Here is a 23117-nt window from a genome sequence, read left to right on the forward strand (position 1 = left end):
ACTGCAACATCCCCACTAAGGATGGGTATCGTCTAGGATTTAACTGTATCACTAGTTTTATTAATACCACTTATCTGTTCGATTCTTTACCGGTTGTCTTATCGTTTATTTATTTATTTTTTATTTTTTTGTATTTTTTAATGAAACAAATTGAAGAATTGAGAATTAACAACTTTTATTTTATTATTACATTTTTAATGTAATATAAAATGAAACCAATAATTGTAAAACAAATAATTTTTTTTTCCTGTAAAAAAGTGTACAATTATTTGAAGGAAAATGACTCTCAGATTTAACCATTCTTCTGGAGAAAAATCAACATGTTTGCCTTTTCTGGCAAAAGTCAGGACCATTCTTGATTTATTGTGCTCCCTGCAGTTGAAAATACCATCTTTGAGTTGCAAAATGCAGTTAAATGAGATCATGTTTATGATTTTTCATTAACGCGTTCACATAAATGACTTAACAGTGTTTTGGGAGTTGACTGTGTTTTTAATACAGTTTTAAAGCATCTTGCAATGTAAAAAAATGTTTTTATAATTTCTTAATAAGCATAGTTTAATATTAGGCTATTCATAGGCTATATTTGGAAACACAGCTGATCTAAATTAGAAAAGGTTGGTCAGGAAATTATGCTACTGTAAGTAATGTTTATTCAGCAATAATTCTCCAGTACCGATAGCAGAATCGTTAACGCCAGAGCTTATCGATACTTCTGTCTTTTATAATGTAGTACTGATACCAATAAAGTACAGAGTTTTGGTACCCATGCCTAGTCCCCACAACGTTAGCGTACAACGTTAATCTGACGTCATGTTGACCTATGCCTGCTGGCTGTCAAGGCCATTTCGGTCATCACACAGTAAACATCCGTAATCTTCTCATCAGTGTCAGTCTGTGAGTCAATACGTGTAAAGATTTTGGACATCTTCTTTTGGACACTTTTAATGCTTCCAAACAGTTTGCTGCAATTATGAATAGCTCATGTCTTGGGGTAGTTCATTATGAGGCGATTTGCCTTCTATGTGCGATTTGATTGGACAGGAATCACAGGATGAATTTTTTATAATCCCCATAGACAAAAATAATAATAATAATAATAATAATAATAATAATAATAATAATAAGGAAAGTACAGGAGTATGTAGTATTTAAATTTCAATTAGCATCTTTGGATGAAAACATACCTAGTGTTGAATCAAATCTGCTATACTGTATAAACAAAAAAGACATCCTTACATGAACAGAATATTTTATTCAAGGAATTGAAAGAGAGCTTTTCCAGAACACTGCTGCCACATTTATGATGAAATAATAGTACAAAGAGAGTGATGTAAGAAACAGCGAGAGTCAGACGCATTACTTGTTTCTTACGTCCATTTGGTGCCATGGTGATTATAAACATTTCCAGTTTTCCATTCAAACGCACAGAGGCCGTTTTTTTCCAGACAGATAAGAATCTCATTTCCCGAGTGTACGTGTGTGTGTGTGTGTGTGCGCGATGCTTCTGTAAATACACATCTCTGACACACAGCTGTGACCCTGATCTCTGCTATGGTTTTCCCTTACCTCGGGCCTTACACAGTTTCTCATGACGCTTTTGAGAGGATCGAATCCCTCCGAAGCCTTGAATGTTTCCTTTTGTATTAAGCTAGCACACAAAAAACTTATTCAAACAAGGACAAAGTTCTTAACACACACACTGTGGATAAACACTAAGTGAAGAAACTGATGTTGAAAAGCCACTTAAATTAATCTGTAGTTTTTGTGCTCTGTGCGCAGGCGATTGAGAAAAATCTGATCCGGAAGTCGAGCGGAGGGTTGACGTATATCGCCGAATGGAAAGGTGGACTCTTGGAGCACAAGATGGGTCACCTGACCTGCTTCGCCGGCGGGATGATCGCTTTAGGAGCAGACGGAGCCCCTGATGAGAAGACGGGTCACCAGATGGAGCTCGCGGCTGAGATCGCCCGCACATGTCATGAGTCTTACGTCCGAACAAGTGAGTGGGCTTTCACAATCTTTAAACAATTAGTAGTAAATGTTTCCTGTGTGTGCGTGTGCGTGTGTGTGTATACTAAGCCTGTTTTGACCCCCTATTTTATTTACTAGAAAGATATTATAAAATATAATATTTATTATTATTTATGATTATTGTTGTTGTTTTGATTGTTATTATTGTCACTATTATACATAATATACACAGTTAAAGTCAGAATTATTAGCCCCCCTGAATTATTAGCCCCCTGTTTACTTTTTCTCCCAATTTTTATTTAATATTATTAATATTTAGATATTCTTTCAACACATTTCTAAACATAATAGTTTTAATAACTCATTTCTAATAACTGATTTATTTTATCTTATTTTGATTTATTTATTGATTTTGCCATGATGACAGTAAATAATATTTGACTAGATCTTTGTCAAGACACTTCTATACAGCTTAAAGTGACATTTAAAAGCTTAACTAGGTTAATTAGGTTAACTAGGCAGGTTAGGGTAATTAGGCATATATATTATAAAAAGGCGTATATATATATTATAAAAAAATAGCTTAAAGGGGGTAATAATTTTGACTCTAAAATGGTTTTAAAAAAATCTAAAGCTGCTTTTATTCTTGCCGAAACAAAACAAGTAAGACTTTTGCCAGAAGAAAAAATATTATCAGACATGCTGTGAAAATTTTCTTGCTCTGTTAAACATTATCAGGGAAATATTTAGAAATAGAGATTGTTAAATATTGACCTATTCTGGTTAGAAGAATCTTAAAAATAAATAAATAAATAAATTAATTTAAAAAAAAATGTATATATTGGTAAAAATTACTATATAATGGTAATGAGAATAAAGTTGTTACCTAATATATTAAGACAGTTAAAAAAGTATTGAATTAGGTTCAAAATAACTTAAAGGAGAATAAGAAATGATGATTAATATAACGGGAAGTTATACTTTGGGTTTTAAATCAAATATGTAAATAATACTTGGGTATATATAAACTATATACACAATATGTATTAAATGTTACAGTAATAAAGTGTTGTGGAAAATCACAGTAAAACATTTTATATGAATTGTAAAATAATTAAATGTACACTGTTTTGATTACAAATATTAATTTTTTTTTACATATTTGTTTTAAACATAGCATATTTGTTTTCTTGTATTCTTACATTTTTTAACCATTATTTTTAAATTATTATTATTATTATTATTATTATTATGTTAAATAGTGACATTTGCTAAACATGTTTGAGATATATATATATATATATATATATATATATATATATATATATATATATATATATATATATATATATATATATATATATATATATATATATATATATATATATATATATATATATATATAAGAAAACAGTACTTTCCCCTCAATAATCTTCACCCAGTGAAGTCTTTTACTGCATCTGTGCTTTGGCAGGAGATTTCTGACTGTACTAGTCAAGTAGCTTTTTGCTAATTCAGTCAACCCTGAACAAACACACACGCACACACACACACACACACACACACAAATCCCTCTGGCACTTGTTAAAACACACATATACCCTCATCACTGGCTTGTTCATAATGCGTAGGTATTTTAATCGTGCACAGATTATCAAAGGTTCAGATTATGCCACAACCCTTAATCCACATCCAGCTAGTGTTTCTCTTCATCTCAGGAATGTAATCCCATAATCCCTTGTCAGCATGAACATTTCCATCTCAAATTTGTCTGCTTGTGTGTTTTAGATCTGAAACTGGGTCCTGAGGCGTTTCGTTTCGACGGCGGCGTGGAGGCCATCGCCACTCGGCAAAACGAGAAATACTTCATCCTGAGGCCAGAGGTCATCGAGACGTACATGTACATGTGGAGGTTTACCCATGACCCCAAATACAGACAATGGGGCTGGGAGGCAGTGCAGGTACGGATTTCACGTCATTCTTATTACTCCCAGTGGGAATCACAGATTAACTCACAATATACTGGCTATATTTTGCAGTGTATCCAGAAAGTGATCACAGTTCTGTGTTGCAGCTTTATTCTAAATTCAAATTGAGTTAATTTTTAGGAATAAATTGATTATTTTCCTCAAAATTTTACAAAAAAAAACACACAATACCCAATAACGGAATTGTGAAAGAACTTTGTTTAAAATATTTATTTATTTATTTATTTATTTATTTATTTATTTATTTATTTATTTATTTATTTATTTATTTATGTATATTTATTTATGTATATTTATTTATGTATTTGTTTGTTTTCTTGTTTGTTTGTTTATTTGTTTGTTAGTTGTTTTTTAATATAAGACCATAGAAATACAAAAGAAATAAATCAAAACCAAAGACAAACATGCCTTCCAATCCATGTGAGACAGAAAATCTATGTAAACAAATACCAACAACAACAACAACAACAGCAGCAGCAGCAGTAGTAGTAGTAGTAGTAGTAGTAGTAGTAATAATAATAATAATAATAATAATTCATTCGTTCATTTTCTTGTCGGCTTAGTGCCTTTATTAATCTGGGGTCGCCACAGCGGAATGAACCACCAACTTATCCAGCAAGTTTTTACGCAGCGGATGCCCTTCCAGCCACAACCCATCTCTGGGAAACATCCACACATACACACACACACTCATACACTACAGACAATTTAACCTACCCAATTCACCTGCACCGCATGTCTTTGGACTGTGGGGGAAACCGGAGTACCCGGAGGAAACCCACGCGAACGCAGGGAGAACATGCAAACTCCACACAGAAACGCCAACTGAGCCGAGGATCAAACCAGCGACCTTTTTGCTGTGAGGCGAATATGCTACCCACTGCGCCACTGTGTCGCCCATAATAATAATTATGATTATTATTTTTAATAATAGTAGTAATAATGATAATAATACCAATAATTATAATAATAATATACAAATAATAATAATAATAATAATAGTAATAATAATAATAATAATAATAATAATAATAATAACTATATTACTGCTACTACTACTATTACTACTACTTCTACTTCTACTACTACTAATAATAATAATAATCATAATAGAACTACTACTACTACTACTATTAATAATAATAATAATAATAATAATAATAATAATAATAATAATAATAATAATAATAATAATAATAATAATAGAAATTATAATAATAATATGAATAACAATAATGGTTATAGTCATAACTGATTACTGTTACTACTGTTACTGCTGATAAGAGTAAAGAAAGTAAAGGCATAGAAAATGGCATGCTAAGAGTAACAGATTGGAAGGGGAGATAAAAGGGAGGAAAGAGGAAAAAAGAAAAGGGAAGCATTTTTTGAAATGATCAACATGAACTCATCATGTTTTTAAGAGGTACAGACAAGAAGTTAGCAAAAATAAGAAACATTATAAAATAATATATACATATACTGTATATCATTACTCATGCTGTATCTCACTGTTAGTTTCTCCTACATCTCACAGCCAGAAACACTGTGAGAAATCAGCATATTGATTTTTATCTCCCACTCCTGCTTATTACATAACGTCAACCAGTATGTGACTGGTAAACACGTCAGCGCATTAGTGTGTGGATGTAGGCCAGACTGTGAGTCACGGTGAGGCTTTATCCCTGGCCTCAGATGCTCCCCGCACTTCAGCACTGCAGGATTAGAGACAATGGAGACCGCCAGGATCTTACAGCCTTGTAATTGTATCATAATGACTTGAGATTGCCATTGTGATGTGTCTATCCCTTCAGGCCATACATCACATCTCTGCTTCTCGCTATTCCTCTCTCCTCTCGTAAAATCTGCTGGCTCAACACTCTCGATTCTCTGCTTGTTGTTAGATCTTCATTATCTTAAAACTCATTTGCTGCATTTTTAACACCACCACAAATGCCAATCGGTTTGATTGTTATAGCGCTTCTCACAAATAGAGCACAAATTGCTGTCCCATTAAAGGCTCTGGTTTCATTAACATTACATAAAGTGTTAGATGGGGGTTTTAGCATGAAAAGTGGCTGATTTGCAACACATCAAGTATTTTATAGTGTATACAGTTTAAAGAAGAGGCTAATCTAAGAAGATTTTGATGTCTGCAGTACATCATATTAAAGGGACAGTTCACCCAAAATTTCTGTATTCTTTTAAACACAAAAGAAGATAGTTTGAAGAATGCTGGTTCTGGCACTCATTAGCCCCTTTCACACAGTGATACCGGTAAATATCCGGAAAATTTCCGGAACGACTTTACCGGTATATTCAAAAAAGCGCTGTTCACACAGGCGAGGACGTTACGGAAATTTTCCGGAAAAGAGCATTCACACATCCATTCCAAAATACCGGTAAATTCTGACATCATTCACCACAAATGAGCTTTAAACGGCTGCGCTTGTATTTGTAAACATTTGACTAAATTACAAACTCTGTGGATGATCAATATTGTGAACAACTTTCGCAGGATCACTTTCGCATGTCGAGATGTTCATAATATGTGCGTGTGCAGGCGCTCACAGGCTGTTTCACAGGCACACGAACGTAAACAAACAACGGCTTATCATAAGCATCTCATCGATGATTATTTACACAGTTGACATAAAGAAGAACATATAAACGTGATCTGACTAACTTCTAGCAGCTAAATGTGTCTGGAAAAATATTCAAAGGCTTTTATTCTCACAAACCGCGCGGACGTAAATGCGTGTGACTGTTGTGATTGGCTTAAGCAGACGTTTCACGTCAGCACGTTCTAGACGTGCACGCGCTTATTACGGCAATCTTCCATCTGCATTCACACAGCGCAGCATTCCGGCAAATTGCCGGTAATGTTACAACTTCTCTTTCCGGAAAATAGCCAGAACGAATTTACCGGTATTTTCAAAAAGGACCTGTTCACACATACAACCTTTCCGGAAAATTGCCGGCAATTTTCCGGAAAGGTCTGTATGTGTGAAAGGGGCTATTGACTTCCATAGTAATAAATCATTAGTCTGCTTAAGGTGATCTGTGCTGTTACTTTTCTGAGCAGGTACTTTTTGAGAACTTATAATTTATCCCTGATAGACCACAAGATTGGCAAAAAATTCTACAGATTGATGGAGGATCCCCATGTTTGTCTAGAGACCAGAGTATTCAGCCTGATGTCACGAGGAAACATAACTGTTTTACGTATTGTCAGAGAAGTGGAGAAGAAATTTTTACGATTTCATTTGTTTGAAATATTAAATTTTTTAAAGGAAAGTCGTGACATGTGGCAAAGCACAATTTGTACTCTGCATTCAACCCATCCAACCACGCACACACAGCAATGAACACACACACACACCTGGAGCTGTGGGCAGCCATTGCTGCGGCACCTGAAAAGCAGGTGGGATCAGTGCCTTATTTAAGGGTCTCACCTCAGCAGTGAGCAAATTCTCAGCCGAGGGAAGTGAGAGCTCTGGTTATTCACTCTCTGCTGTCAAGACTTAAACCTGTGACCTTTTTGATCACAAGTCCAACTATCTTCAAATTTTAGTGAGATCGCCTTTGAAACAGATGTACACATTCAGCATCATTTGCACTACTCAACAAAAATTTGCCTCTAGTTGAGTGTTTACATTGAATTTTAATTTAATTTAGTCAAGCATATACTTAATTCTATGTTTCGTATGTACCCAACATAACACTTCCAAGCTCTTCACAATTACTTAAGTCTTAAGTAAGATGAACTCTGCAAGAAAGTGGATCTCGAGGGCCAGTATTGCTAAAGACAGTGTGCTGTGTTTGTTGTGACTTAGGCCAGTGAGCAGCATTGTTTTCCTGTGTTGATGCTGACGATTGCATTTTTGCGTGTGTTTCAGGCTCTGGAGAAGCACTGCAGGGTGGAGGGAGGTTACAGCGGAGTGCGAGATGTTTACAGCAACAATCCAAACCATGATGACGTGCAGCAGAGCTTCTACCTGGCTGAAACGCTCAAGTGAGTGCACTAGTGCTTATAGATATTAAATGCTGGCCTGTACTACAAAACTGTTGCGCAGGCATGGTTTTGGCACACGGCAAAAATATATTGTATGCGTCAACATTATTGATTTCATTTATGGCAGAAATCATTGGATTAGAAATCATAATTTTTTGTAAAAAAAAAATAATTGTGTAAATATATAAAAAAAATATTTTTTTTATTAATAATATGCAAAGATGTTTCAGGTATATATATATTTGTTTTCTTTTTATTGACTTTAAGACACATTAAAAACACTTTCAGTTACTGTTTTATATATTTAAATAAGTTAATGTCAGAATATTTTATATATATATATATATATATATATATATATATATATATATGTGTGTGTGTGTATGTATGTATGTATGTATGTATGTATGTATGTATATATATATATATATATATATATATATATATATATATATATATATATATATATATATATATATATATATATGTATATATATATATATATGTGTGTGTGTATATATGTGTATGTATATGTGTGTGTGTGTGTGTGTGTGTGTGTATGTGTGTGTGTGTGTGTGTCTATTTATTTATATATATAAATATATGTTATGCTGTATGATGGTGAGACATATTATTGTTTACACTTTACAATAAGGTTGCATTAGTTAATGTAATGTATTTGCTAACATGAACTAACTGAAAAACACCTGTACAGCATTTATTAATCATAGTTCAACATTTACTAATGCATTATTAGCATTGAAATCATGTGTTAACATTAGATCATGAGTTAACATGAACCACAATGAACACATTTTTTTCATTAACTAACATTAAATAACATGAACAAAAACTGTAATATATTGGTGATTTTTTTGTTCCATTTTTTTTTTTTTTTGTCCATTGCCGATGGCCAATAGACATCACGATGCCAAGCCGGCATCACAATCTTCCGCCCCCAAAAAATATACAATTAGGCCCCGTTTACACTAATATTTCTTAGCTTTAAAATGGCATTTTGGAATGAAAACGATCCACGTCCACACTGGCGTTTCAACTAGCATTTCTGAAAAACCCTCCTTCCACACTATACCGCTTAAAACACACATCACGTGACCACACACACTCTGTCATGCGCTGCAGCGTATGCGCACGTCTGAGCTCCAGGCAGTCAGCAGGTGCTTTGAGCACAAAACCCCAGAGAGCATTGCACATCGGACATTTTATCAAGGATGTACCGTTGGATCAAGTCTCACTATAGTTGTTAGACTTGATATTTAATTCATCTTGTCCCTATGTAACGACTCTTCGGTCTTTTGAATCTATCAGGTAACGTGTCAGAGCGTCAGTACACTGCTTTAAACTCTGCTTTCACTATTGTACTTAGAAGTTCTATCAAAAACTTCAGATACTGTTGGTTGTGCACATTTTTTACCAACCAAGTTTGTTGATGGCATTATAATGACTCAGATCACTCTGCCTAGTATCTGGATGCAGTCTTTATGATGCAAGCTGAAATTGCACACTCAGCGATGCAATGTCGGACACAATGCACTCAATGAAGTGAGTGACATCACTGTTATGGGTAAGGTTAGGGGTTGGGTTAGGTGAGCGCATTTAAAAAGTATTGGATGCAACTCAGATTGCACTGCACCGGGTCTACATCCAGACCCCTCTCCAGAGTCCTGCGGAAAAAGAGATTGACACGTGGTAGTTTGTGTGTAACTTATCTTTATTTATTTATGATTTGGTTATGGATAAAACAAAGACCAGGCGGGTCCGGTAGTTGAAACAGTAGGTTAAAAACATTTAATTCATTATGAATGAGTTAATTATTCATAAATAATTAATCCACCACCGCCTACGAAAACGATGCCATCGTCCATCGCAATGTTTTTACATTAAAAATTGTACAATGCCAAATTGGTCGACATTGCCCAACTCTACTTTCTGTACAGATTTTTTTTCATTATGCTAAAACATGATAATTTAACATATATTAAATTTATAAAATTAATATAATTAATTTTAAACTCCAATACAAATAGACCTGCACATGTCAATTTAAGACCATTTTGATACTTTAATGCTGCATTCACACCAGACGCGGAAGAAGCGTCAAGTTCGAGTGATTGAAGTCAATGCAAAGACGCAAATAGACATCCTGCGGTGCGATACACGTGAATGAGGCGGCGCAAATGACACGATTCGCTCAAATGAAGCAGCGCGAGTTGAGCGTTTTGCTCGATTGACGCAATTATTGCGCGTATTGCATGTTTCGAGCGAGTTTAAAAATCTGAACTTCAGCGGACATTCACGCCATGTTAACCAATTAGGATGTGATAATGACTTAGCACTTGTTGTTGATGTCCCGTGGGAAAATTATCCTGCTGACACTGACAACAGTTCATCAAACTGGGCTCAGCTCAGTCAAAAGCACCGCTGAAAGCTTCCATCATCCAGGTATAGTTTCTGAAGGAGTTTATAAGCTCACAGAGCTGGATGCACCTCTGAAAGGATCTAGTGGATTCAACCACGGCTCCAAATAAATCTATGCTGTTTTTCAGCCTTCATATAGCACATAAACACAGCTATTCTCTCAATAAAATCCATGTTAGCCACTTAGTAACGCAGCTAGAGTCACCTGGCAGACAGAAGCCCTGCCCATGACACAAATTTGCACGTCTTGTGAAGTGAATTTGAAGCGCGAATATTGTAATTTAGCCGATCTTGCCGCGTCTGGTGTGAACACAGCATAATAACATCATAATGCGTCTTAAAATTATCGCATATCGCAATAAATTTTGTTGTCCAAATCTAAGAATATTTAATTTAATAATAGTCATTTAAACAATTTAATAATTATTCTTTGAAACAAAAACCTAAACAAAAATGCTCAAGGTAAAAAAAAAAAAAAAGAAAAAGTAACAGCTATTTTCAATCATCAGGCACGCACATGAAAATAGTCATAATTTATAGTAAATACTAAAGTGTTTTTTAACCATACAGACACTGAAACCTCTAATAGAGATCAAGAGGTTATGCAATCAGCTAAAATGTGGTTAGGATTGGTCTTTATGTATGGGCGATATATATTTCATCACCAAAAATGTTTGAGGACGTGTCCACTTGTTGTGCGATAAGTCGATATACTGATTACTGTGACAGGCCTGAATACGAAATATTTTATATAATAACTTTGTATTATTAAAATCATAATGTGTGCTGTACTTTAAGAGTCCTGATTCACACAAAGTCGATTACTGTAATTTGATACTGTAATATTGCAAAAATAGAATGCATTATATTAATGACAATCTAACGAGAATCATCAATCAGAATAATGAGGAGGAAACGTAAAACTAATGAGAATTGGGGGAGCAGTGATTATAATGCTCGTCATAAAATAACGTTAAATCTTAACGACCTTCATTTTCTTCATGCAAAAGAGAGGTGAAATATAATAAACTTGTCAAAGCATCTTTGGATCCCAGAGCACTGAGATTGAGTCCTCGGAATCAGATCAGCCAGTCAATTAGATCACCGTTTTTCAGAAACCTCTTCCCACTTTGGTATGCAGTACATATCAAATGTTTATGAATGATCCATGGACTGAAACTCACTTGTGTTAACTAAAAGAGAGCTTGTTGGCTTGCAATGTAATGAATGAAGCAATTTTTCTGTCAGGTGAAAGAATAGTCACTGTCAAGGTTGACTGAGACACAAGACTGTGTTGGCTGCAATTCATTCACGATTATTCTTAGCATGCAACATCCGTCATCACTGACACAGATGATTGAAAGAAAGAAATCGGTCACAATTTACAATAAGGTTTCATTAGATATTATAATAATTAATAATTACTTACATGGAAGTGCATCCGCTGTGTAAAACATATGCTGAATAAGTTGGTGGTTAATTCCGCTGTGGCGACCCTTGATTAATAAAGGGACTAAACCAAAAAGAAAAAGAATGAATTTCTTACATTTATATAGCGATTTTTCTGGACACTCAAACCGCTTTACACATTTTTTGGGTGGGAATTTTTTTGGCACACCAGCTGATTGATGGAGAGAGTGATGAAGCCAGTTATGATATGGAGATAGTTAGGAGGCCATTATGGACAGAGGCCACTGGGCAAATTTTCGAAGGACATCCTGCGATATTTAATGACCAAAGAGTCAGGAGCTCGGTTTAACGTCTCACCCAAAAGACGGCGCTCACTGAGCAGTATAGAGTCCCCATCAATATACTGGGGCGTTAGGACCCACACAGACCACAGATTGAGCCCCTCCTGCTGGCCCCTCTAATACCACTTCCAGCAGTAGCTTAACTTTACCATGTGGTCTCCCATCCAGGTTACTGATCAGGTGCAGCCCTGCTTAGCTTCAGTGGGCGACCATGTGAGTGTTGCAGAGAGCTAGCTACTGGTTAACGTTATTGTATTTACTAACTATGAACGATAATTGTGCAGTGTTTAACAATCATAGTTAAAAATTTACTAATACAATATTAAAATCCACATTCATGCTGATTAATGCACCCGAGTTAACTAACAATGAACAACTGTATTTTCATTAACTAACAGTTACTAACATGAAGAAATACTGTAATGCAGTGGTCCCCAACCCCCGGGCCATGGATTAATTGGTAGCGAGCTGCAAAAGAAATAAATTATTTCAGTTGTGTTTATTATATGAGTCTGAAAAATCTTATGTTTAAAAAAATTTGAAGTATTACCGTACTCTCTTGGTTACGCAAGAAGAAACTCAACGCAGAGGTACATACAAACCTACTTCCAGCTAGTATTTAGGAAGTGTTATTGCAGAGCAACACAAACAGTACGCAGAAGAACAAAAACAAGAAGTTGAAGGGCCCATGAACTGCCAAAGGAATAAATCCGCAACCCATTTGTCAATAAATCAGGTGAATCCAGCAGGTCTGTGCAAGAAGATCAACTGCTGGAGATCACAAATGACGTCGGCCATTTAAATATTGTGTCTTTTCCCGTGCAATTTCATTATTTCAAATGCAGGCGCGCGGCGTCTGCATGCATATTGGGAGCGACATTTCCAGGAGCACACAGTTGAAAACATCTTCAGAATGATGCGAGCGCACCGCAAGTCACATGACAAGAACTGACAAAGACTGCAGTGTTTATTCAGTTTGTACATAAATAAAACTTCAGAGATGCAGCAATGTTTTGCCACTTGCCATCCTCTGAGAAAATGGTTGATGGTCGCCTAGCAATCTACATATACCCACCCACATCTGTGCCGCAGTTTAATTGTCCTGTTGACCGGTCCGAGGATTATAAAAAGTTGGAGATCACTGCTGTAATGAACATATTGTTCATTGTTTGTTCAAGTTAGTAAATGCATTAATTGACATTACCTAATACAGGGTAATTGTCATAGATATAAACATTAGATGTTGCCTGGCCTATTGTTGTCTATTGGACGGAATGCGTCAATAGCGCCGCCATCTTGCTACAGGGTAGCGCTCCTTTGAAATGAATGCGGGACCAAGGTACAGTGGAGGACTGTGGCCATCCAAAGCCAGAGATATACACATATACACATATATCTATGATCGGGAGTTTTCCTGGATGTTAGTATGTAATTTTTTTTTTTTCTAATTACAAAAATTATAATTTTACAGCACTTTTCTACATTGATGGATCAGTGACCGCACAGGCATTCCTGACAAAAAGCTTGTGTTTGTGTGTACAGAAATGTACTATTCACCCTCCCTGTTAAACGTGTCCTGAAACACAGCTCCTCTCCTGCTTTCACTTCTCATACTGACGGAGGGAACGATTCGTTTGTGAATGAATCCCCCGAATGACTCTTTCACTAACGTTAGCCGACAATAATACCAGTTTCTGGCAGCGCAGCATCTCGTTGTCATATTTTTTTGCATTGTTTGCTGATTTTATTCAACAAAACTAGCATAAGCCGAGTGTTTAGTGCGAGTTGGAGCTGCTTTGCCGTATGGTGAATGCAGTAAGTGACTGTTATCATCAATAGCGTTGCCTGATTAGCACAAAAGTTCAGAACATACAAAAACAGAAAAAAACGTAATATTACCTATGAAATGTTCTGGCTTTGTGCTTTGTTTTCTTTGTTTGCTCGTTACTACACCCATAGACAGCGCTAAAGTCCCGCATCTTCACATAATAACACTGTCTTGACTAGTGCGGTTGAATGACATTTTATCCTGGGAGCACTGTACCAATGTGGCGGCACTTTTGACGCATGCTCAGGGTCCCTATGCGATATCTAGTGTATAAATCTATGGGTAATTGTTAAGTGTTACGAATAAAAAAGAAAGAGTAACTTTTTAGTTTAGGTCACAATTCATGGTATTATTAAACCATTAACTACCACTACTCGCCTAATAAACTACTAATTAGCTGTTTATGAATAGTTAGTAAGAAAGAAGCTTTGGTTTTGGATTAGGAATGCAGAATAAGATCATAAACGAATAAAGATATTACAAATGAACAGTTATTTTTTTAGTAATAGAAGTCAGTAATTAATAGCATGAATTGTGACCTAAACTAAAGTGTCACCAACGAAGATTTGAGATGTCAGCGAGGTCACAGTGCACTTATGTATCCTGTTTTTTTTATTTTATTTTATTTTAGCGTATCTTTTCCAGCTCTTTGTTTGATTTGCGGTTTAAAAAGGATATCACTTTCTCAGTCTCATCCTGCGTCGGCTGACATCGGCTCTCCATTTTCTCCTGTCTTTAATACTCTGGAGGAGTGCTTGCCCTTTGGCCAGAAGGAGCAAAGCGGACACAATTGAGCGCACACACAAAAAGACTTGCCGATTCAATGAGAGAGCACATCCAGAAAAGCCTGTTTTCAGCTTTCTCTTCTCTTTTATTCTGGCCGTTTCTTATGCTGCTGTTGCTCCTGGCTAGCGTTTGCCACTTTTGCACTGTAAGTGCGTATTAAGTAATGATTGTTCTTCTGAGGCAGACTATCTGGCGGGCTGAGGGATCGCAGTTTCCGGTTCAGAGAAATACTCTCAAGTGTGTTTGTGGGCATGACTCACTTCTTCAGCCCACTACATCTGCTGTGCTTCACATGCTCCACCACTGAAGCCAGAGTTCACGCAATACATGAGAATATGGTCATTTACTCATCCTCATGTCATTCCCTAACCGCTGTTACCTAAGGCCTGCTTACTGCATTTATTCATTTGACAGACACTTTCATCCAAAGCAGCTTGCAAAGCATTTATTAGTCATTGTTTGGAATCAAACCAACAACCTTGAGGTTTTGGATTTATATTTTGAATGTGTCGTTATGTTTTGTTTCAACTCCAAACAAAACGGGACGCAACAAGATTCCAGTGACAAGCTTTTTGGCTGTCTGGACCAGTCGTTGTTCATTTGCCCTGAGTCACTGTTGAGACTTTTGTTTTCAAACCAGATGCTAATAAATAATGATAATAAATAATAGTAATAATAATTCCTTACACATTTATATAGCACCTTTCTGAACACTCAAATCGCAAATCGTGTGCAGCATCTACCTGGATGATGTGACGGCAGCCATACTGCACCAGACCACATACCACCGGCAGATTGGTGGAGAGGAGACAGAGTGAAGAGCCTGGAGTGCCAGTCGTTGTTCATTTGCCCTGAGTCACTGTTGAGACTTTTGTTTTCAAACCAGATGCTAATAAATAATGATAATAAATAATAGTAATAATAATTCCTTACATTTATATAGCACCTTTCTGAACACTCAAATCGTAAATCGTGTGCAGCATCTACCTGGGTGATGTGACGACAGCCATATTGCACCAGACCAGTTACCACCGGGAGATTGGTGGAGAGGAGACAGAGTGAAGAGCCAATCAATGATATGGGGATGGCCTATGATATTAGGAGGCCATGATGGACAGAGGTGGGCAAATTTGGCCATGATGCTGGGTTAATCCCCTACTCTTTTTCGAAGGACATCCTGGGATTTTTAACAACCACAGAGAGTTAGAACCGGGGTTTAACATTTCATCCTAAAGGTGGTACTCACCCCTTCACTATACTGGGGTGTTAAGACCCACACACACCACAAGTTTTTTTTTTTTTTTTTTTTTTGAAGATCTGAGGTGAAATATCTGCTGCTGCATTTATTAATATGACAATAAATGCCACATAAAATATGTAATTATTTTAGTATTGAGTATTTAAACTCATCTTTTTTCAATTTATCTTTATTTCTCGAGCGATTTTACTGTGTAGATTGTGTCAAAGCTGCTTGAAATTAAAAACTCAAATTAAGTCCGTGTCAGTCCAGTTTTCAGAGTTTTACAGTTTAGTTCAGTTCAGTGTGGTTTAATTTTTACTGCTGAAAGTTGCTTCACAAACCTCAAACAAAGCAAGCCTGTGGTGATCGTGGCAAGGAACAAACTTCACCAATTGGCGAAAGTGAAAGGAAAAAAGCCTTTAGAGAAACCAAGCTCAGTTGGGCACAACCATTTCTTATCTGGCTAAATATCTTGTGCAGAGCTGCTGTCTAGGCGCCGAAATTGGTAGTATTTAATACTAAATATAGCACATAATTTGTACCTGAGGTGATAATTGGCATAGTAGTATATGAAGTTCTGCCGCAGCATTGCAGAAATAGAAACGCATCACTGTCAGAGATGGTTAGAAAAAAAAACTCCCTTTAACATAGAAAAGATACCTTTTGTTGTGTGTAATTAGGTGAGGTAAGGTAAACCTTAATGTCCCAGTTTGGGAATTTGTCTTGGATTCTTGCCCTCAACAAATTTCCATAACTGGGACAATTAATTTTACCTTACCTCACCTTATCTGACTACACATGATAAAAGGTATGACATCAATGTTTTCAAAGTGCACTGCAAAGGATGCACAATTGTAAACATGAAGATCTCTAAAACTGAACGGTAAAAATACTTTGAAAGCAATTTTACACCTAAGAGAGATAACCTTAATGTTTTTTTTTTTTTTAATAACTCCAACGTTGAATGTTCTAAATGAATAGGGCATAGGGGGGATAAGTGGGAATAGAACACAGCCAGGAACTATGTTTCTAACTACAGCTCCAGAGCTGTAGTTGCGAGTGCTCAAGTTTGCGACGCAGTTTGCAGATGGTTGTTAATGCGACGGATTTGGGAAATGGCAAGTCAGTGAACTATGTTTGTAACAACGAATCTTTCGACCTTAGTTGGCTAACGATGGTTTTGGGAAACGCATCCCAGATAATTTAAAATAGCTAATCAGTGAAAACTGTAGATCAGAATACACTGAACATCCCACAGAACACTGAAAACTTTACTTAAATTACATCTAGTTTATTAATAAAACTTATTTAAGTTTTCAGGGTTTTGTGGGCCACATAAATGTGATTTACGTAAGCGTGTATTACACAAACTAACATTACTGAAAAAGTAGCCCTCCCCCCACAGCTCCTCCTTTCGCACGTATACATGACATTCAGAGTACATTTTTTAAGTGGTTAAATTGTGGAGGAGCATATCTGCTCATTAGCCTCATTTATAAATGGCCTTCACCTTCTACTGACAGAGCTTTAAAACTGAAGGTCTGGAGATCACAGAAGCAGGCCAGGTGTGGTTTTAGCCTCCAGGAGCGCTTCATCCAGTGGATGCGCATGATTTAGCTTTAACTCTGGAGGCCTGAGGTCAACAGCTTATATTTACACAGGGCCAGTGGAGAGCAGAGCCTTTCATCAGCAAATCTCCAGCAAATGCATGTCTGTTCTGAGAGGAAAGGAGGGTTAGAAAGTGTATTATGGAGGTCACAACAACATCAGGAAACAAGCGTCAGCATTGGCGTCTTCAGCTAAACTTTATCGACTAATTTTTAACAAATGTCACTCTGCCTTCCAAATAAAGATGTGCCTTCTAACCTGATGTTGTTGTTTTTTTCTTGTTATTGGCTGCTGGTTTTTGAATTATGGCCTTCACTTGTGAAACAATGTCCTTTAGCTTTGGCTGTCGGCCAGCAAGTTGTTTCTCTTAGCCAGGAGGAGGAAAGTGTTTTGAATTGTTGCAGTTAGCAATCTTCATTTCTTATTTACATTGTTGTTGTTGTTGTCGTCATGTTGGCAGTGTTTCATTTGGCTGAGGATATTTTACTTCATCAGCACTTGGGGGATGTCCATGTTTTGTTTGGGAATTAAGCAGTCGGATTTTAAGAGGTAGATTTACTTGGGCCATTTAGCATTAAAGGAGATAATTAGTGATGTTTATGGTTTTGCTGTTGTGCATACTAAGTATTAAACTATGGCATGTGACTATTTGCTCACCATTTTTGCTGTAGACATGAATGATGAACTAATGCAACCGTCGTCTTTTGAAATATGTATTTATAACTAAATTATGTGATGTAATTATATTACTATTATTATAGATCTGTAAGTAACATCATGTTTTGCCCAATATTTTGTTGTCAGAATATATTTATATTTAACAAAATTATATATATATATATATATATATATATATATATATATATATATATATATATATATATATATAATAAAAAATAAAATAGCGACAAAAAAGTAAACTGCAATGAAAATAATCTTGTTGTAATAAAATTAAGGTGACAATAAGAATTTATTTGATTGAGAAAAGATAACAAAAAATATAACAACAACAACAACTACTACTACTACTATTATTATTATTATTATTAATATTATTAAAAATGGTTATGAAAATATATTCTAAGATAAATAACTTCTATTTAGACAACATCAAGAATGTATTTGATTGGAAAAATACAAAAAATGTATAGCAACTACTACTACTACTTCTACTACTACTACTAATATTATTATAAATGGCAATAAAAATAATTTTGTTATAAGAAAAATAATTGTGTTATATTTAGATGACAATAATAATTTTTAATTGGAAAAATAGCACAAATTATAATAATAACAACAACTACTATGGTTATTATTATTATTACAATTATTATTATTATTATCATTCTTCTTCTTATAAATGGCAATGAAATTTTGCTTGCGTGCGTGCGTGCGTGCGTGTGTGCGTGTGAATTAGTGATTGTGGAAGTTTCCCAGAGTTGGGTTTTGGTTGGAAGGGCATCCGCTGCGTAAAAACGTGCTGGATAAGTTGGCGGTTCATTCCGCTGTGCCGAGAAGAAAATGCCGAAAAGAAAATGAATGAATGAATGAATGAATTTAGACAACAATAAGAATTAGTTTGATTGGAAAAATAACAAAAAAATAATAACAATAACAACCACTACTACTATTATTATTATTATTATTATTATTATTATTATTATTATTATAAATTGCAATGAAATAATTTTGGTTATAAGAAAAATAATTGTGTTATATTTAGAGGGCAATAACAATATATTTTATTGGAAAAATAACAAAAAATATAATAACAACTACTACAACTACTACTACTACTATAAATGGCTATGAAAATAATTTCGATATAAGAAAAATAACTTTGTTATATTAAGATGACAATAATAATTTATTTGATTGAAAAAATAATAACACCAAAACAACAGCTTCTACTATTAATACTACTACTACTTCATATGGCAGTAAAAATAATTTTGTTACAAGAAAAATTGTTATAAGAAATGTTATCAGACCTTCAAATAATAAAACCAATATTATCATCTTACTCCAATTCATACCTAATAACTTAATAAACTAAGACATTCTAAGGGGTCTTTTTTTCTTCCAAAGCTGAATAATTTCCATCTTGTTAAAAAGTTGTTGCATATGCTATATTCTATATTTACTTGTGACGTAATATACTGTAATATATAAAGAACACCTGTATAAAGGCTGATTTATACTTCTGCATCGAGTGATTGGCAAGACCCACGGCACCTGCCTTGCTGATAGTCGTCAATTAATACTTTTGCATGCTGTTTGTGTTGCTCAACAATAACACTTCTGAAACACTAGCTGGCAGTAGGTTTTTATGTTCCTCTTTGTCGAGTTTCCTCATGGGAGTTTTTTTTAACACTACCTTAATGCACAAGTAGCTAAAACTTGCTCATTCAGAGGCAGAAAGTGCCAGACGTGCAACAACGTAAACAATGAACAACAGTTTTCGTCTAGAGCTACTTCACAGGACTTGACACTTGTAATCACTCGGATTACCGCACCACCCACACTGGTCACAGCTAACAAGCTATCACAGAGCTTGCGCTATGCATTGTTGTGACGTCGTTTATTCGCGGCGAATGCTATTAAAGAGAGCATATGTGTGTGCTTGACGCAAAAGCATAAATTAGCCTTAAGAGAGTAATGTATTTCTATATTTACTAAAAAATATATATAATTTATTGTTTTTATTATAAAACCTAAAAAAAAAAGATGAATTTACTAATCATTTGCCTCTCATAACCTTGATGTTTACTGCTTCTGATTGACATATATGCACATGTTTCCAAATGGACCCTTTTCATGAGATTATTATGATGTGTTTAACAGTCATCAGCCTCTGAAATCCTTGAAAGTTTGTTAATATTTTGATTTAGATTTTTTTTAAGTATGCTCATTTATATGCCCTTTTTTTGAAAGTCTTGATAACACCATCGTTTAGTTTTTCTTTTATTGTTTCAGCAAATAGGATTGTACAATACATATTTGTTGTACCCATTTACTGAGCTGTAGGTTGTAGGTTTACCCAACTTTGAGGACTTCAACTACTGAGAAACACAGAAATATGAAATGGGTTCACACCAGAAATGTCTCTTCACTTTGATTATCTCCTGTAGGTAACAGATGAACACACCTGGGGAATTGTCTTAATTTCTTTTTCTTCTTTTTTTTCAGATATCTCTATCTGCTGTTCTCAGACGACGACCACTTGCCCTTCGACCACTGGGTGTTCAACACAGAGGCTCATCCCTTACCCGTCATCAAGAAAGAGAGCCCAGAGTTACCAAACCATCTCAAGTAAACTTCATTCCATCTCAAGAAACGCCACTGAAACACAACTTCCTTCGGCAGTGGACAAGAGCAATGGACGTCAAAGCGTTGCGGCTGGAGAGTTTCTATCCTCCAGGACTCCTGCTGGAGCTTTATGTGTTTTCCCCCTTCCTCTGCCGTCTCTTTTCAGGAATCTGCATGCTGCCCCCTGCCCTCCTCCTGCTCTCTTTTTTTTCTGTCCTTAACACTATGGACACGTTTCTGAGCCTCGGAGACCCAGAAGGACCATTTTTTTCCTCTGTGAGGAGACCAGACCGTTTTCCATCACACTTGCCCTCTCACACACTTTATAAAGCCATAGGTGATTCAAAGTACGTCCACATCTTTTTGTATTTTTTTTTTTTTTTTGGCATCATGTGTGTTTACATGAGCGAAGATGTGAGATCTGTCTACTGAAACTTCGCCGGCGTCTCTTGCTGTCTGTTTTTTTTCTTCGGCGTTGAGGTTTGGTTCAGTATTTTGAGGCTTTATTCGACAGCAAGGTAGTGAAACCAAGTCAACTAGTGCCTTTTAGTCTTAACTGATCAATGTAGTCCATTTTTAATAGCAACGCTCCATTTAATTTCGCCGCAAGCGTCGTTCTACCCTCATTATGGATATACACTACCTGACAAAAGTCTTGTCACCTATCCAAGTTTTAGGAACAACAAATAATAACTTGACTTCTAGTTGATCTTTTGGTATCAGGACTCAGAGTTCATCAAGATTCTTTGGATTCAACTTCAATACCTCCTCCATCTTACTCAAGGCATACTCAATAATGTCAATTTCTGGTGACTGGGCTGGCCATTCCTGGAGCACCTTGACCTTCTTTGCTTTCAGGAACTTTTATGTGGAGGCTGAAGTATGTGAAGGAGCGCTATCCTGCTGAAGAATTCGCCGTTTTTTGTAGTTTGTAATGTAATGGGCAGCACAAATGTCTTGATATCTCAGGCTGTTGATGTTGCCATCCACTCTGCAGATCTCTCGCACACCCACATACTGAATGTAACCCCAAACCATGATTTTTCCTTCACCAAACTTTACTGAACTGTGAGAATCTTGGGTCTATGCGGGTTCTAATAGGTCTTCTGCAGGATTTGGGACGATTGGGAGGCATTCAACAGATGATTTATCTGGAAAATCTGCCACTTTTCCAAATGATCAACTAGAAGTAGAACAAGTTATTATTTGTTGCTCTTACAACTGGGATCGACGGCAAGACTTTTGTCAGGTAGTGTAGAGTCGTTCATTCGTGAGCTTACTTTTGTTGCATAGAATGTGTAAAAACTGTTTTAATTGTTTACTAAATCAAAGGAGGACGAGACTTTTTATCTTTGACATGTATAATAGAGTACTTTGTGTTAATTTATTAATCAAGAGGGTGAAGGGGGTCTTTATTTTTGTAGGTGTGGAGGGCAGGAATCTACAGAGCTTCTAATGGGATGTGGTGATGGAAAAATTAGATGATAGAGGGGAATTATATTTCGGTGATTTAGTGTTTGTTTGCAATAACATTGTGTTCCCTGAATGAACTTTGCACCTGCTTGTGAATCTGTTGTGCTTCCCCACCAAAATGAGCATTCTCTTATTAAAAGTACGGCTTTTATGTAATTTGTGAGGATATTTTCTCCTGGGAATGGCAAGCAATGCAAAGTATTTAATTTTTTGAGAAGCTTCGCATTCCTTTAGAAAAGTTCTTTCAGAAATGTATTCCATTTTCTAACAAATGTATTACATTCCCTCTAGAATTATTCTATTGCACAACAGTTGCGTTCTCTTATAATCTCTCCCCATTGATGCAATAGTTTTCTAAGAGGACATACAAACAATCAAAATGATTGGTATATTTCTTTGAGGAATGCAATGTTAATTTAGTTACCCAAAATAGCTTGACACAAACAGAAACTTAATAATATTAACAATAATACATTTTGTTTATAATGCGCTTTTCTAAAACCCAAAGCGCCATGTTTCCTTTCAAAAATGAGTTTTCTAACAAAGAAATGTTGTTGCACTAAAATAGTTTGTTTTCCTGCTTAAATAAATCATATCATCTCCTTTTTAAAAGTTTAGCTAATGAAAAGTTTTTCAGGGAAATTAAAAGCTTTGTGAGAGAAAAACATTTCTCAAGAGATCTAAAATTTGGCAAGCAAGTTTGCAA

General features: G+C 35.7%; 1 protein-coding gene across 1 annotated transcript in view; it reads left to right on the forward strand.

Annotated features, from left to right (window-relative positions):
* Nucleotides 1-21891, forward strand: part of man1a1 (mannosidase, alpha, class 1A, member 1) — a 217232-nt gene extending 195341 nt beyond the window's left edge. Inside the window, exons 9-12 of the mRNA XM_689343.11 lie at nt 1783-2002; nt 3763-3935; nt 7859-7974; nt 20819-21891. Coding sequence (XP_694435.2) covers nt 1783-2002; nt 3763-3935; nt 7859-7974; nt 20819-20945 — 636 coding nt within the window. The 3' untranslated portion in view covers nt 20946-21891. The remainder of the gene's footprint in view (nt 1-1782; nt 2003-3762; nt 3936-7858; nt 7975-20818) is intronic.
* The last annotated feature ends 1226 nt before the right edge of the window (nt 21892-23117 follow it).

Source organism: Danio rerio, chromosome 20 (assembly GCF_049306965.1).
Source record: "Danio rerio strain Tuebingen ecotype United States chromosome 20, GRCz12tu, whole genome shotgun sequence".
NCBI classification, from domain to species: domain Eukaryota; kingdom Metazoa; phylum Chordata; class Actinopteri; order Cypriniformes; family Danionidae; genus Danio; species Danio rerio.